The following is a 16,653-nucleotide window of genomic DNA, read 5'->3' on the forward strand; positions in this document are numbered from 1 at the left end:
TATCTTTTCCATTGTTGAAAGATTATAAAAATTCAAAGTAAGAATTTCTTATGACCTAAAATCCTTTTGTCACAATCTCTTTAACATTTCCCCTGGGGTCAGCACCCAGGTCAAGAGCTTGATTGTTCTCAGTGCAGATAGCGTCCCTTGTGAGGAAGACTTGGTACTCAAATCTGGGTTCCCATGTGTGTGCCCTGGGGCAGATTACTTCATTCTCCTAAGCAGCAGCTTTCTTATCTGAAAATGAAGAGTTTAATATCTGTAAAATCAGTATGAATGTTCCATAATTAAACACTCTCAAATGTTAGACATCTGGATAATCTTCAGTTTTGCAGTTTTGTTCATAAGACTGCCATCTTGGTCCTGAAATCTCTATCTTCATTTTGGATCCTTTCCTTAAATTCAGCTTCTTAGAGGTGGAATTACTAAATCAAAGGATAGAGCATTCTAGACAGGTGGCACGTACCCAAAAGATCATGCTAGCAATGAGAAGGAGGGAGGGAGGGGGAGAGAGAGAAAGAGAGAGAGAGAGAGAGAGAGAGAGAGAGAGAGAGAGAGAGAGAGAGAGAGAGAGAACTTTTCTAATTTTTAAACTTTATATTTTCTAGATGCATCAGATGGTGAAGGAGGAGGAAACACAGAAATGATGCAGCAGAAGACAGCTCCAGTTCCTGCACTGTCAAAGAAAACCAAACAGGTGACCAGTCACTGTTGGATTCTGCAATCAGCCACTTGCACCCTCTACAGTATCCCTGTGCCTAACATCAGTTGTTGGTTGGAGTTCTGGGAAACTTTTACCTTCTCTACCATTGAAAAAGCCATGCTTCATTAATTATAAACAAGCAAGGTCTTTTTTTCCCCTAATATTTTTTTTCGCAATGTAAATATATTTTACAATAATGGTACCTCAGATCTTTGTGTCACATTTTCACCAAATATTCAGTCTTATTCTTCTATGTACAGTTCTTGAAAGGAGACAAATTTCATAAAGATATGAAAGATTACCCCCCGCTCACCAATGCATGATTACAGTGCCATGCTGTGCTGCCAACGGGCCCCCAGGGCCTCATGCTACCCAGCATTATGGTCCATTGTATGAATTATCACAGGATTTGCTGCCTTCATAGTACCACAAGTGGCCATTTGGTAAACTTTGTTTCCTGGACCTATGGCTTTTTATTTCCTTTTTAATCTTCCTACTGTTCACTCACATCTGTTTGCAGCTTTTTCACATTATGTGTTCTTCAAACCTGACTGGTAACCATGTGTGAATTTTAAAGAACTATCTATTGTCAGTCCAAAGTTATCATCTTTGTAATATGATTTGTGGTCATATTGTAAGTGGCCCTAAACTCATTGCACAGGGTGACTCTACCCAAAGTTCACGACCAGGGTAATTGTGGGAAGCAGTGTGGCACCTTGGTTACCTACAAACCGTGAGACCTTAGGCAACTTAAACCTTCTGTGCCTCAGTCTCCTCATTGGTCATAGTAATTGTATTTTCCTCACAAAGTTGCAGTGAGTACTAAACAATTAATACTTGTTGTACTTTCAACAATGGTTGCCAATAAGAATAAGCATTGAAGTGTTCATTGTTATAATGAAATGTAGTTTGTCTTTTTTGTTTGTTGTTTTTTCTTTGTGGGAAGAGGAAAGCAGAAAGGTATACATATTTTATATATAATCATCTTGGTTTTCTCTCCAGCTATTAACTATTTTGCTCAAAAGCCCTCTATCAGTGTGAGATTTAACCATGCTTTCTAAGATCTACAGGTTAATGTCCTTCGCTTTTCAATTTATTTCACCAAGGTGGGGTTTAATTGTACCTTAATTTATCCCACCAACCACACCATAATTATGCCTTCTTTGGCCTTTGCATCTAATCAGTGCCTACCTGCAGAACTTGTTTCCAAATATTCTTTGTACCCCATTGGCTTTCTTTTTTCTTTCTTTCTCCCTTGATATTTTTCTTGCTCACTACTCAGGTTTTCTGCACTCATTAGTGAAAGAGGTTTGCATTAATAAACTTGCCCAAGCCTGCATCTTTTCTGTCTTTTCATTGGTAGAGCCATCTGCATCGCTAAATTTCCTGTTTTTAGCTTCTTCCTCCTTGGCCCTTCTTTTCCCACAACCATCATGTTAAATAAAGGGCAGAGAACCATCGGAAGAAAAGGGAGAAATGAGAGAGGAAAAAGTTAAATACATTCTTCATTTCTGTGAGCATTCGCCTATCTTTCAGCCACCCAAATTTCAACAGTAATAAAGGCCATTTATTGAGCACTTACCACAGGCACAGTGCAAGGCATAGTGACTCACATAATCTTCACGGCTGCCCTGTGAAGTACGGGGTACCCCACTTGACAAATTACCTGAGGCTTGGAGGTGGGTTTCGGTGTCATGGCCCACTTGGGTGGCTATTAGCCAGGTGCTGAGGATGCTGCTGCTTCCACTTCCTTTTTCACCTGTCTTTCCTCTTTCAATTTGGGAAAATTAGATTCACCATGTCCTCATGTGCTTTTTTGGTAACATACCATTGCTATTTTCTGCTAAGAAAAAACATTACAAAAGCTTAATATTTTATGGACCATTTTAACCGCCTTCCTTTTGCTCTAATTTCTTTCACTACCAAATTGCTTTAAAGAATTCAAGTCCTAGGTAGACAAAATGTCCTACCTGCTTCCTCTAAGCCTCTCCTCATTTCCCTGGCCAGAGAATTCACAAGGGGCTCTCCTGTGCCATTCTGCCTCCTATGAGTGTTATCTGGCTAGCTCCCTGGTCTCCCTACCAGTCTGTACACCTCGAGGAACAGAGTTTATCTGCATCTCCACAACACCTAGCACAGAATCTTGCCCTGAATTGGCACTTGTTATTTGTGAAAAGAAGGAATGGATAACTATAGCAGTATTCTAATTTTCTCACCACTCTTTCCATCTCAACTCTTTGTGTCCCAGCTTGTGAGCCATCGGCTCCCTGACGCTGCTGCCTGCAAAGGTCTCTTGGACCCTGGTGACCCAGTGTACCACCTCTGCCCTTCTCTTTGAAAGGTTTCCCCACCTTGACAGTCAGAGCCGAGGTCTCTTATCTTCCTCCCTGGCTGCCCACACAGTCCCCCTGGCTCCTCTGTGTCTTCCCCATTCTCTCTCCAGCTGCTCTTCTCCTTCTGGACCTCATCTCACCATCCCAAGAACAACCTTCTTATCAGGCAGACTGTCCTTTCCTGACTGCTCTAGTTATTTACACACATAGAGCATGGTCTCCAACTATTTCATAAGCGCCTTGGGGGCCAAGGTTTCCTTTGTGTTTACTGCTAGGCATTTGACTCATTTAGTTGATATGACTGAATATTTGCTTTTTAATAGTAATTACATTTTTTCCCTGGATCAAAAAAAAAAAAGATACTTTATGCTATCTTTGAATTTTTAATTTTTTTAAAATTATTTTAATCACTTTGCTGTTCTTTGTTTTTTGTTTTGCTTTATGCTCGCATAGGAACTGCCTGCCATTATGCTGCCAGCTGTAATATACGTTTAGGCTTTAATTTCACCAGGTGAGAGTATCTGTCAAGTTAGAGTTCTTTCCTGTGCCATAGCTGGCCTCACATTTCCATTACTGAGTCCACACCTCCCATTTGGCCAGTATTTCAAGCAGCAGATTTATAACTTTATAAAAGTTTTTTACCCATGCAGCTACATCATTTCTAGCAACCATTTCACATCTAAATAATCATCCTTGGCCTCCTTAATAATGTGAGTATAAAGATTTGCCAACAGTTCTTTTTTTTTTTCCAGATATTGCTTCCAAAGTAAATCATGAATTCCCCTACTCCTAGAGATTGCATCACCCTCTTCCCTCCTCAACATCAGTCATTTCAGAGCCAGCCCTGGTGACTTTGTTGTCATGGTCCCTGAAGGAATATAATCCGTTATGAGGGATTTCATGACTTTTCATTGATGCCTTCATGATGTCAGCAGCCTTTCAGTGGTTCCATAACCCATCCTCCCCTTCAAGAGACCACACTGTGCTGCTTTTTTTGTTAAACTAGCCTTTGGCTATCTCCTTAGATCTTAAAGGAAACTTCAGCAAGAGTACTTATCCCTTTCCCTCCTTACTCACCTTTCTCTACTGTTATATTTTCTTACTCTTTCCTTATTTGAACATTGATCATTTCATATGTCTCTCACTCTTTATCTTCAAGATTTCTCTCCACAGTTTTAAGAGATAAGAGGAATATGTCCTATCCACTCTCTGATTTGCTTTCTTCCTTTCCATGCTGGTGTCTCAATTCTCTTCCTATTTATATTAATCTGTTGTCTTATAACAAATTGCCCCAAAAGTTAGTAGCTTAAAACATAAATTCTTTACCTCATAGTCGCTGTTATCTCACAGGTATGGCTTAGTTCTGTCTCTGTCTCTACAACTCTCATTGGGTGCCAGTCAAGTTGTGGGCTGGGGCTAGGGAGTTCAACTTCCTTGTTGGCAGGCCTCTGTCCCTCACCATGTGAGCCTCTTCACTGGAGGCGTGAAGTCCAAGATCAAGGTGTTTGGTTTGGTTTCTCCTGAGGCCTGTCTCCTTGGCTTGGAGAAAGGTCTTTCCTCTGTGTGTGCGCATCCCTGTGTCTCTTCCTCCTTATATAAGGACACCAGTCCTGTTGGATCAGGACCCCACCCTTATGACTTCATCTAACCATAATTACCTCTTTGAAGGTCCTATCTATAAATACAGTCACATAGGGGGTTAGGACTTCAACATATGAATTGGGGGTGGGGGGCACAATTCAGTTTATAACACTAATATTCAATTACATGAAAATACCAGTTTGTTTATCTACTCTTCTATGATAAATACCTGGGGCTATTTCCTGTTTGGGGCTATTATGAATAAACCTGCCATGAACATTCTTATGCAAGTCTTTTTGTAAACATATATTTTTATTTCTCTTGAGTAAATACCTGGGAGAAGAATTACTGAGTCATGTTTAGGTTTATAAAAACTGTTAGACTATTTTCCGAAACGATTGTACCATTTTTGCATTCCCACCATGATTGAATGAGTATCAGCATTTGGAGTTATCAGCATTTTAATTTTAAACATTTCAGTAGGTGTGTATTGAATAACTTTTGACCAATCCCAAAAGAAACTAAAAAGCCACTTGTAAATTGTTTTTCTTTTTACCATGAACATTCGTGTTTTGGTTATAAAATGACAATTTAAATCTTCTTTATCAAAGTAATAACCAAACGCTATTAAATGTTTTTAATTAAAAAACAGCAGTCCCCTTCTCTGCTGTTACCCTAGGTCTTTCCTCAGAGGCGATCACCCTCAGCTTTTAATTGTTTCTCTTATTTGCTACATGATACTTTCTGCTGCTATTTCTTGATTTATCAATTTCTGACATGATATGTTAACTTCCTGAGGTAGCATACGAGGACATAGCTCTCCCACTACCTCCTAATCCCTCTCCAGCTGCTACATCGCCTGCCAACACAATATCACATTTTGGTTAAAACAGTTGTCACTATTTCATTATTATGACCATGAAAATACTGTTCAATCCTGAAGAAAAGAGAAGCTATAATCATCCATTCTTTCTTACACAACTCTTCATTTTCATGGCATTAATAATTACCTCATTTCTTCATTTGCCTAGCTCGCTGTGTTCCTATTGTTAATTGTTCCCATATGCTCCAACATTCCTTCCACATGCCCATGAATAATATTTTCCACATGCTCAAATAGATCAGTTATTGCTTTTTCCTGCAGACCTCCATACTCCTATTCCACTCTGAACTGGTTGTTTTCTAGGCCTGCTGAACAATTGAGACTTTTCTTTACTGTCCCTTCAACACTCTCCTGGGTTAGTCTCCCTGTTTGCTGAATCCCATGTCTTCTTTTGTCTTGGTTTAGCCCTTTATTTTGCTGGGATACAACCTTCGGTATCTGTGGGTAGAAAGTAAAATTTTTGAGACCTTTAAGATCTGAAAATGTTTTTATTTTACTCTTAACTTGTTTGATAGTTTGGCTAGGTATAAAAGTCTAATTTGCAAATAAATTTTCCTCCTAATTTTGAAGGTATTGTTCCACAGAATTCTAGAATTCAGTAATGCTATTGCAAGGTCTGAAACCATTATTTTTCTAACTTTTTGTATTTTGTATGTTAACGTTTTTTCTCTTTGGAAATTTTTAGAATCTTTTGTTTGTTCATAATGTTCTGAAATTTCACAGTTATGTTCCATGGTGTGGGTATATTTCTTATGTATTGTACTCTACCCCTAATGAAATTTCAAGTTGGAGTCTCGTGTTCTAGAAAGTTTCCCTCAGTTCTGGAATGTTTTTCTTTTATTATTTCTCTGATAACTCCTTCCCCACTATTTTACACAACCTCTTTTTCTGTAATACCTTTTATTGGAATGTTGAATCTCTTGGGCTGATTCTCTAATTTTCTTCCCTTTTTTTCTTACCATTTTTGAAATCTTTCTGGGAGATTTTCTCTACTTTATCCTCAAGCCTTTCTCCTACATTTTTATTCCAATTTAATTATTTGTTTAAATGTTTATATATTTTCTGATTGTTCCCTTTTTTAATAGCATCATGTTCTTGTTTCATAGATGCAAATTCTTCTTATCTCTCTGAGAATATTAATTGTTATCATTTTGAAGAAATGTCCCTCTATCTTCCAGATTCTTTTTCTTTTTGTTGTTTATTTGCTTTTTTGTTAGAGACTTTCCTTAGCTGTCTGATGAACTTTTAGCTTTCTATTCATATTAAAGAGAGATACATTAAAACGTTGTTAGAAACTTGCTGTACATAGTCAGGCTTATTGATTAGTGGCCTTCATGGTAGGATAACAAGCTTGATTTTTAGTATGATACTCACAAATGCCACTCTTGTGGCATTTCTCTTAGGCCATTTCATTTTTCCAGAGAAGAATTCAGTGGTCTCCTGCTTGCAGTATAAGCCTGGCTTGAGACATCCTGAAATAGGAACAGGAAAAAGAAGTAAGCCTCAACCTCTCCCATACCTCCCCTGTGCCAGACTTCTTGGTCGCCTTTTCCTCTCCAGAGAATTAACCTCCAGTCTGCTGCCAGAAAGAGCAAGATGAGAGGAAGCCTTAATAAGAGGGTTGCTTGGCTGCCTGACAGGAGATATAGCTCAGTGGAAGGTGCAAGGGAAGCTAATCTTTCTAAATATAAACTTTAAACCAATCTCTTTCTTTTAAACCTTTTACTCTCTGTAGTACCTTATACCTCCAACTACTGAACCTTTTTAGAGCCCAACAGGTCAAACTCACTAATTATTAGCTTCCTCCTCTCCAGAAACCCAGGTGCTAGCTTTCTCTCTCTGCTAAATCACTTTCATACAATTTCAATTACTTTCTATTGCCCAAGAAGTTGTTGAAATCTCTCTACTACTTTTATCCTCTCTCCTTGTTTCTTGGTCCTTACAGATTTATACCTTTTCAATTTCCTTTATTTTCAATATAGTGGCATTTTGAGGTTGATTTGCCATGTTTAACCAGAATAATCATTATTACAGAATATAATTTTTGACACTTTAAGGGATTGAGAATATGCCCCAATTACTTCAATTAAAAGCTTAATTTTTTTTTTTTTTTTTTGCATGTTTCTGGGGAAGTATCTCTTCTAAATACTTAAACTACTTATTTTGGCTACATATTTACAATTTACTATATTTCATGTAAAGTAATGTCAGCTGTCAAAGACATATACTGTTGAAACTGGTTTCCAGAAATGGTTAGTTGGCCTGGCCTGAGTCTTTCACATCTTTTTACCTGGTCTCTCTGAGGTAAACATCAGCATTTGTAAGGCAGCTAAGTATAGGAATTTTCAATACTATGGATTTATATTTCCTCATAAAGCCATCTCACTACTATGGAAATTGACCCCATAAACTTGGCTTCTTCATTAGCACCCTACCTCAACCAGCTAAGGTGACTGTTCCCAGAAAAGAAATATTATACCGCATTTTCTTTAGGATGATCTAAGAATTTGAATCTAACATTTAAACCTGATGCTATATCTTGAATAAAGCAGTTCATCAAGCATGTTCCTTTTTTCCTATGTATGATTCAAAATTACGTTTTTATTTTTCTTCCAGGGTCCAATCCTTATAACTGAGCTCATTTCCAGATTTGTGTCATATTTGAATTAATTGGCTTTGTAAACCTAACATAAACACAACCCAGCACATTAAACATACTCTTAAAGAGCCTCCCACCCCACCCCCGCACCATTTGCTAAATTTAAAAATATAACAGGTTTCTACATCTGCTTCCCAAAAACCTTGATACCTTGATACTGCTGACAAGATACTGCAGTACGCCTTGAGGGGTCTGCTAATCATATCCAGGTCTTTGCCTTAGGAGCATGAGATGAATGTTGGCCTGGTCTGTAATTGGACTCTTATGAACATCTGGCAGCTTCTGTGACATATTAGTGGCCTTGGCCCGGTTTCTAATTGGCATGTGTCAGCATCAAATTGGCATGTATCTGCATCCACAAGCTAGCTTAACTTTCTAAATAAGAGAGGTCATAACATCTTTTTTTCTTTAGCTATGATGCAATTGCTCTTTGCAGGTTTTTTGTTTTAACTGAGAAGAAGCTAAAATTTCAAGATTCCATGTTGCTTTAATCTTGAGCCTTTTGAATCTACTTCTCTAGTAACTGAAACAGTCTAGAAACTGCTGGTCCTGGTCCCATGTCTTAAAGAAATTATGTAGCATTATTTTTCTCTCTCTGGCCTCAGGCCATAGGCATGCTTAATCTGCAGACTGTCTGCAAACTTTAATAGAAAGCGTCATCTGTAATCATTTTAAACAGAGCCAGTGGAGACAAGATTGCTTTAGTTAGTAGCTTACCAGCTTAAACTGAGTACTCTCTAGTTGGAATGGAAACGTAATCAAGGAAAGACTAAATTTTCACTTATATTTTATATCATACTTGGCATCTTGTTTGACAATGTTGCATAAAAAGATCCAGCGCAGGAAACATTTTATATTCCTGCTTATGATTAATAAATATGGAATCCGTGGCATTCTATTTTATAAATCAAGGTCTTAGTCCAAATTTCCTGTTTTTCTACATTTAAAAAAAGGACTCAGGGTAAAAATAGCACTAAACTGTATAGGGTACTCAGGGATCAAGGCAATAGGCAAAATCGATTACTCAGGGTGCCACAGTGCTGAGACTTTTCTTAGACCATCAGTAGAAACATTCATTTTTGTAGTCACTATAGATAGGGCATTTGGTGCAGCTGGTTTTATAAAAATCTAAGTAAATATATCCTACTTCATATTTTCTATGCTTATTGAGGAAAGGAAAGAAATTGATAATAAAATAATAAACCAGGGACTTGGAAATACAGGCTTACCCATTGCTAGTTCATAGAAAACACCAAAGACTTTCTTATTACATTCAAATTTTAATCGCATCTATTTCTTCCTGTATTTTACAAACCTGGCTACTGTCTTCAGTCTATAAGACCCTGCACCACCACCGCAAACACACATTCATACATTTTGCATTCATACATTTTGACCTTTGTTCAAAGATTTTCCAGTCTGCATAATAGCCTACAGTGGGTGTTCCCCCATCTCTCTGACTATAGAATATTACAAAGATATTCTGAAGACTACACAAATGGTAGTAGGTACTTTGGAATTCATACCGTTAGTTGACACCTCATCATGCTAAGAGGAAAGTTTTCTTATTTGTATTTTTTTATAGCCTAAAGAATGTTTCTTGACACAATCAAAGGAAACAAAAGAAGATGTCACCAAGACCAGGAAGAGGAGAAAGGTAATATTAATAATTTTACAATGGTGTGGCCTTACATATTTTCATTACATTCATTACTTTGCTGAGACAATTATTTAGAGGTGCAGAAATTGTAAGATTCAGTTTGGTTAGGTTTGGTGACTTTCCTGAGGTCACTTGTAATAAGTGTTTCTGTTGGAGCTAAAAATAAATCATTCAGATTCCTATTTCAATTTTGTAGAGCGCTAAACATCTTTCTTATCCACCCTGTGTTTTCAGTGTGGTTTGAAGTCAGAAATGAGTTTCTAATTCTAGAAGGGGCCCAGACCTATCCTGCCTTCTGGCCCCTCTGGCTCTGTCCAAGGAAAGAAATTTGCCAACCTTCTTTTCTTACCCTTTTCAATTTTTAAAACCTTTTATCTTAGAATATTAACAAAAAGTAAATAATAAGCAGATGAAGGTAACATAAAGCCATTTCTGACTCTCATTTGGAACTCTAATCTAAAGCAAAAGGCTCCCCTTGCGTTTTAATACTTGCCTTTGAGCATATGGAAGACTCTTTTGCTCCTATACAAACTTCCTTATGGCTCAGACTTGGAGAAAGTGTGGTTAGCTTTGACCTTCCACCACAGTTGTGAAAACAGCAGTGTAATTCTCTCCCTGCCAACAGGGTTCTACCACTGAAGTCAGCAGAGGAAATATGATTGGGATTAGAGGAAAGAAGATGGACTCAAACCAATTACTTAACAGCAAGCTTTTAGAAAACTCAGAGTGTGTGTACATATGTTTTCTTTGCTTGCAAATGGCCAAAAAGGAAGATGGGAGATGCCAAATTGGCTGAGGTTTGGCAAGTCCTTAAAGAAGTAACTTTAACTTCTCTTTGATAGCTTGTACAGCAATGGCCTTTAGGAGTGTTAAGTTCTTGGTGGCTCAAGGTCAGAACTCTAGCTAGATAGCTTAGCCTTGGCTGAGGTCATGCTAAAATGTGCCCACTAATGACATATTTTTAAAAGTTAATTCATTTGACAGAACTTTGTCCATTCTTGGCAGTGGCATAGAAATGAGGATATTGTGGAAGGAGGAAAAAAAAGCTGGCGGGGGTGGGGGGTGGTTCTTTCTGGATCTTTGGTGAAACATGAGAAGAGAAGTTTATGATGAAAATTAAATGAACGCTTGTGTGTTCCTAGTACACTGCAGGCATTCAGTAAATGCTATTCAAATAAGTCCAAATCAAAATAGATGTTGTAAAATATTTCCTATTCTGTTTCCATAGGACCACTTCAAGACTCTATCTCTCGAGACTTCAGAACTAAGGGTCTAAAAGTCTGCCTTTTCAGTGGGTCCTATGCTCAGATTACTCCTGTAGCTTTTACTTTAATCCCAGAAATCCAAACTGAGACTCAGTACTCTCAACACTAGGTTAGGCAAGAAGTTCTCAAAATTCTCCTCTCCCAGAAATACAAATCATCTAAAGCTTAAAGAGGAGTTCCACAGCAACAAGATTTCTTGACTTTCGGGAGAAAATAATACCCTACCTATTATGGAGACTCCTTGCAAAAATGTTAGTTCTCCTTGAAGTCCAAGACTAAGAGTTACAAGGAGTCTTTTAGATCATCCATTCGTTTTTCAAAGTAGTACTATCCAAGAAATATCTATTAAGTTTTCTCAAGTGTATTTATTAGAATTCACATTCATAGTTTGCTGTCACCGAAACCTATGTACAGTTTAAATGCCAGAGGAATCAACCTATCCTAAACCAAATGCCATTCTAAAATCTTTCCTCCCATTTTCCTTTCTTCTCATGTCTTAGAAGAAAATTACTGACATTCTTGCAAAATCAGAGCCAAAACCAGGAACACCTGAAGACCTCCAGAAGCTGATGAAGGGCTATTACAGCAGCAATCGCTCAGTGATTGAATTAGAAGAACTTAACCTACCAGGTACAGCCAGGCTTCTTTTTTTGTTTGTTTGTTTGTTTGTTTGTTTGTTTTTGCTATTCTGAAGTTAGTCATTTAGCAGGACCCATTGTTAATTGCTAGCAATTTTTCTGATGATAAGGAGCAAAACAGATTCATCTTTACTGTATGTTATGGCTAGGTATCTCAGCCAGACATTAATGTTTTACCCATGCTAATACTTTTTCCTTCAACCTCATAATTTCAACTCTTGCATGATTTCTTTATTAGGATGCTAAATGATATTTGTTCAGTCTAACAAAAAGATTTGTAATTGTATCTTTTATTCAAAAGGCTGTTTAGTATGCATATTTTTAGCAGATTCTTCAAGAAGTAAGAATCCCTAATGAGGATAGAAGTCACATGAAAGTAAGGTGAAACATACACTTAAAAGTACAGATATGAAACACTAATTTATTTATTCTTTATAGACAAGAATATTAGCTTTAATAAGCAGCTTAGTTTTGTTGTTCTTAACATGATTTCTGATTATGATTTTGTTATTAGGGTAGTATTTTGGGTCCTAGTTTAGACTTTTTCAAGCAAATTTTCTAAAGAGAGGGATAAAATTCTGCATTTTTAGCAAGGCCAATACCTTGCCCAGGTGATTCTTTAGCCTAGTATTCTTTTAAATCTACAGTCTTAAAGTATTTATAATTAGGTTAAAAGATATTACAGAATTCCTAAAACAACTTATTTTAATTAATTTCAAAATCATGATACATCCTGCAGCTTTTGGGAAGATATTGAAGAAAAGAGATATAATAAAATCAAACCACAGTTTAGGTACCACTGCCTGAGATGAGGTGTTTACACACTGAGATATATCTAGTACTGCTTTAAAAGTCGCGGGTAGTTTGATTTCCTTTTTCCATTACAATTTTGTGCTTTCTAGAGGCTTGCAAAGCTGAAAAACAGCCCGTTCCTTGAATTTTTATAATTCCTTTGTGATATGATTTTTTTTATATATATATATATATATAATGCACGTTGGGTTGGAGACATGAGTGCCCCTGTCTCTTTTGCAAAAGGAGTATCCATTAGGGAACTAAAAGAGTGAATTTCCACATGAGTGAGACCTGGAGTTTTTGACTTACCGAGCCCAAGGGCTCCAGCAGCCGTTAGAAACTACTCTGCTCAGCACAGCAATTCCTCTGGAGGAGAGCGAGGTCCTGCCTGCTCTTGCGTAGGAAGTAAGCATTATAACAAAGCCTCTTTTCAAGGTTTAACCCAAGTTTGGTTTTACTGCGACTCAGCGGTCAATTTTTCCTTCTAGGTTCTTTGTTAGTGTATACCTTCAACTTTGGAAGGACTTGTGAGATAATGGGACCACTGCTCCTCTGTAACCTCATGAAACATCACAAACCTTTAATTCACTAGTACTGTCGGGAGTCGAAAGTCAGAAAAAAACTTTAAGGAGTTATTTGAGTTCCGTAGTGAGTTTACATTATATAATTGCTGTATTAGAGTTCAGTAATACAGTTAGGCAAAAATGTGTGGTCATGGGTTGGTTTAGGAAGGAAGAAAGACATTGTAAATATGTTAAAAATACTGTTATAGCCAAAAAGAAGAGGTTTTCGTTTTCAACTAAAAAATTAAGCCTAAATTCTGAGACACAGTGATCAAAGGCTTCATAGGAATGTTTTAGAGAAAAAGCCCGTCACTACACTGATTAGACCAAGAACAGAGAGGAAGTCTATGGTAGGTGAGAGGGGGGACATGCCATGAGTATATTTGAAACAGGCTCAGGAAGGGGCATAAATATAAGGTGGGCTTTACATAATAAAATGTTCCTATTTTGTTCGCCGAGTGTCTAACTTGGTTTTGATTTGAGGCTGTTTGTTTCTGTAGGGACAGGAACACATCTTTTCAATTAATATTGTGCACTGTACATTGTAAATGTCATACACATGGGCACTTAATTAAAGTTTCAAGGCAGGAGTCACATGCAGCTAGCCTTGCTGTCCTCCTGGGAGCTGCAGTGTGGTTTAGATCACTGCTAAAAGTCTGTAGGCTAGCTGCAACTGAATCATCCAGAGAACTTGAAAAGCAAATTCCCAAGCTCACCCCCAAGGAATTCTGACTCACTGTGCAAATGGGAGTCTATCCCAGGAATCTGTGTCTTTTGTAAGGCACTCCAGGTGAGTCTGATTATATCCAGGTTTGGGAAATTAGTTTTAAAGACCATCAAAGACTCTTAACAGTATAGGAGGCAACATCTTTGTAGTTCGTTACTCACATAATGTGAGTTATAAATGCTGGGTCACAATATAAATTTCATTTAATTTAGTTATAGTTTACTCCCTAGCACTCTGCTGTGTTTATAGACAAACTTTTTCTTGTGAAAAGAATTAGGACTGTAAACACAATGTTGCTTTTTTATACATCTCAGTTACAGATTTAATAATACTACATACTTGCTAGACTATGTTGTCATTGGTTGAGCAAACCCATTTTATTTTAGTGTGTTATAGTCTTTTATTGTGTTGTGTTGAGTTATGTTGTAGTTTAATGTCTTACTCCCACTCTTTCCTAATGCACACTCCAATTTCCTTTCCCTGTGGACATTCACTCTGTGTTAATATGTTTTTAAACATGTATATATTCTTGTAAAATATGTCGTATGTGTATACATTTTACAATTTATCTAAATGATATTGTGCTGAATCTCTCATTCTGTTTCTTTCTTGACTTAACACTTTTTTAAGATTTGTCTATATGCTTTTATGTACATTTAGTTCAGTACTTCTAAATGCTGCTTAATATTCCAGTGATTTCATCTATCACATATTGCTCATCCATTTTCTCAGATATGGACACCTAGGTTGCTTCCGATTCCCTACTCTCACAAATAATTCTAAGATGAATATACCTGTGTATGTCTCGACCACACAAGAATTTCTTTTCATTATTTACTCAGAAATGTAATTGTGGGGTCATAAGGTGGTATACATCTTAATTTTACTACTTTGCAGAATAGCAATAGCAGTTTACTCCTCCACCTATACTTCATATGAGTTTCCATCACCCTATATTCTTGACGACACTTGATATTATACATCTAACAGTGGCCATTCTAATGTGTGTGTAAAATGTTATCTCATCATTGTATTAATTTTCACATCTGCGATGACTAGTGAGTTTAAACGTCTCTACATAGATTTATTAGCTATTTCAGCTTTGCCATTGTATATTGTCTGTTCTGTGGAGTTAAAAAATAAAGATGCTTCATTAATCCATTGAATGATACAATAAGTTTTTATTTCACTGCCCTAAGAGACTAAAGACAGTTAAAAGTTTACCTGTTGTTGCTGCTGCTGCCGTTTTAAATGCTAGACAACACTGTAAAATATTTAATAAGCTCCCAATACACTAATGTTTTAAAACCTTGTTCAAGAATATACCATTCACATTTAATCTGTTTTGATTATGTGTGTGTTTGCAAAATTGTCTACAAAGCATGTTTCCCATTTCTAGACTCCTGTTTCCTCAAGGCCAATGATTTGACTCATAGTCTTTCATCATACCTAAAAGAAAGTAAGTAAACTATGATTTTTTAAAAAATTATCCACCAAGTTGTTATTGTGTTAAAACATAAGATCTGTCTCTTTAAAATAAAAACTTATAAAACTACGTCTAAAATCAAAAGTTTCCGCCTTAAATGGATTTTAAATGGAGAGTTTTTTAAGGTCCATCGTAATTTTTATTTATTTAACTTTTTCCTTGTTTTGCTCTGGCTTTGAGATTTTGTGTTTTGGTCTCATTTTTGTTTATAGCACATTAGAAGTATTAGTCTAGGAATCCAATGAATAGTTAGTGTTCTATCACAGGTCCCCCACTAATTTGCTGTTTGACCTGGGACAAGTCACTGAGTACTCCCCCTGGTACTCAACTTTGTTATCTGAAAGATAAGGAAATTGGACTGTGTGATCTCTGTTACAGCTATGAGATTCTGAAATTCTGTTCACATCTTCAGAACTCAGACCTTGACTATTTCATAGTCAATCTAATTTGATCTTTGCAATAGGTATTGTGTGTAGCCAGTAATGACTTATTTATATGAGGGAGTCATTTATTTGTAACCAACAATGAAATAATTTAGATGTAGAGATTTAGCATTCTTCTTTCAAACTCTAATCAGTTCTCATGACACTCAACTTGAGTTCATGACTTTCTCAGCCTCAAATTCAGTAAATGTAAATGCAGATAATAATAGAATTAATCTCACTAGATTACTGAGAACTAAACAAAAGAATATATGTAAAGTACCTAGCACAGTATCAGTCAGTGTTCAACAATGTTTGCTGTTAATTTTTATATCTTACGCTGAGTGTCCCTTTAAAATTCAACATTATTGAATCAGAGTTCTTTTCCTAGTCGACATTGCCTTCAAGCATCAAACATAAATTAAAATATTGCAAATGCATTATTTCAAACTTTTCTTAGTCTAAAACTAGTCACATTTAGCTACTTGGCACATTGTTTTGTGTCATAAGTTAATGGTATTTCATTTTAATCTAATACCTAGAATAACCAGAAAATGGAATCTAAGCAGTGTTCATTATATTTTATTTTTCTTAAACACTAACAAAGAAGTAATTGGAGAATACTCAATTTTAGAAGCCCTATTTTGCTATAATTAGATATATAAATATTTTTCTTATGGTCTTTTTTTCAGTCTGCCCTAAGTGGGTAAAACTTCAGAGAAACCATACTGAGAAGAAATCAGTTCTGATGCTGATCATCTGCAGTTCTGCCATACGAGCCCTGGAGCTCATTAGGTTGGGAGCTTCACCTGTTCTATTTCATAAATGTCTTCTGAGTAACTGACAAGCGCCAAGTTGATATGTTCTACATTCTGGACATGTAGCAATGAAGCGTACCCCCCCACACCCCCAATAGAACTTACTTTCCAGTGAGGGAG

The 16,653-nt window shown here is 36.8% G+C and overlaps 1 protein-coding gene across 2 annotated transcripts in view; it reads left to right on the plus strand.

Moving 5' to 3' along the window:
* CMSS1 (cms1 ribosomal small subunit homolog) overlaps positions 1–16,653 on the plus strand; it is a 334,196-nt gene that overhangs the window by 299,902 nt on the left and 17,641 nt on the right. For both annotated transcript variants that reach the window (XM_039856947.1, XM_039856948.1), the window contains 5 exons: positions 609–697; positions 9,745–9,816; positions 11,585–11,714; positions 15,207–15,266; positions 16,408–16,510. In XM_039856947.1, coding sequence (XP_039712881.1) covers positions 609–697; positions 9,745–9,816; positions 11,585–11,714; positions 15,207–15,266; positions 16,408–16,510 — 454 coding nt within the window. The remainder of the gene's footprint in view (positions 1–608; positions 698–9,744; positions 9,817–11,584; positions 11,715–15,206; positions 15,267–16,407; positions 16,511–16,653) is intronic.

This window comes from Pteropus medius, unplaced genomic scaffold (genome assembly GCF_902729225.1).
Source record: "Pteropus medius unplaced genomic scaffold, Ma_sr-lr_union100, whole genome shotgun sequence".
In the NCBI taxonomy this organism is placed as follows: domain Eukaryota; kingdom Metazoa; phylum Chordata; class Mammalia; order Chiroptera; family Pteropodidae; genus Pteropus; species Pteropus medius.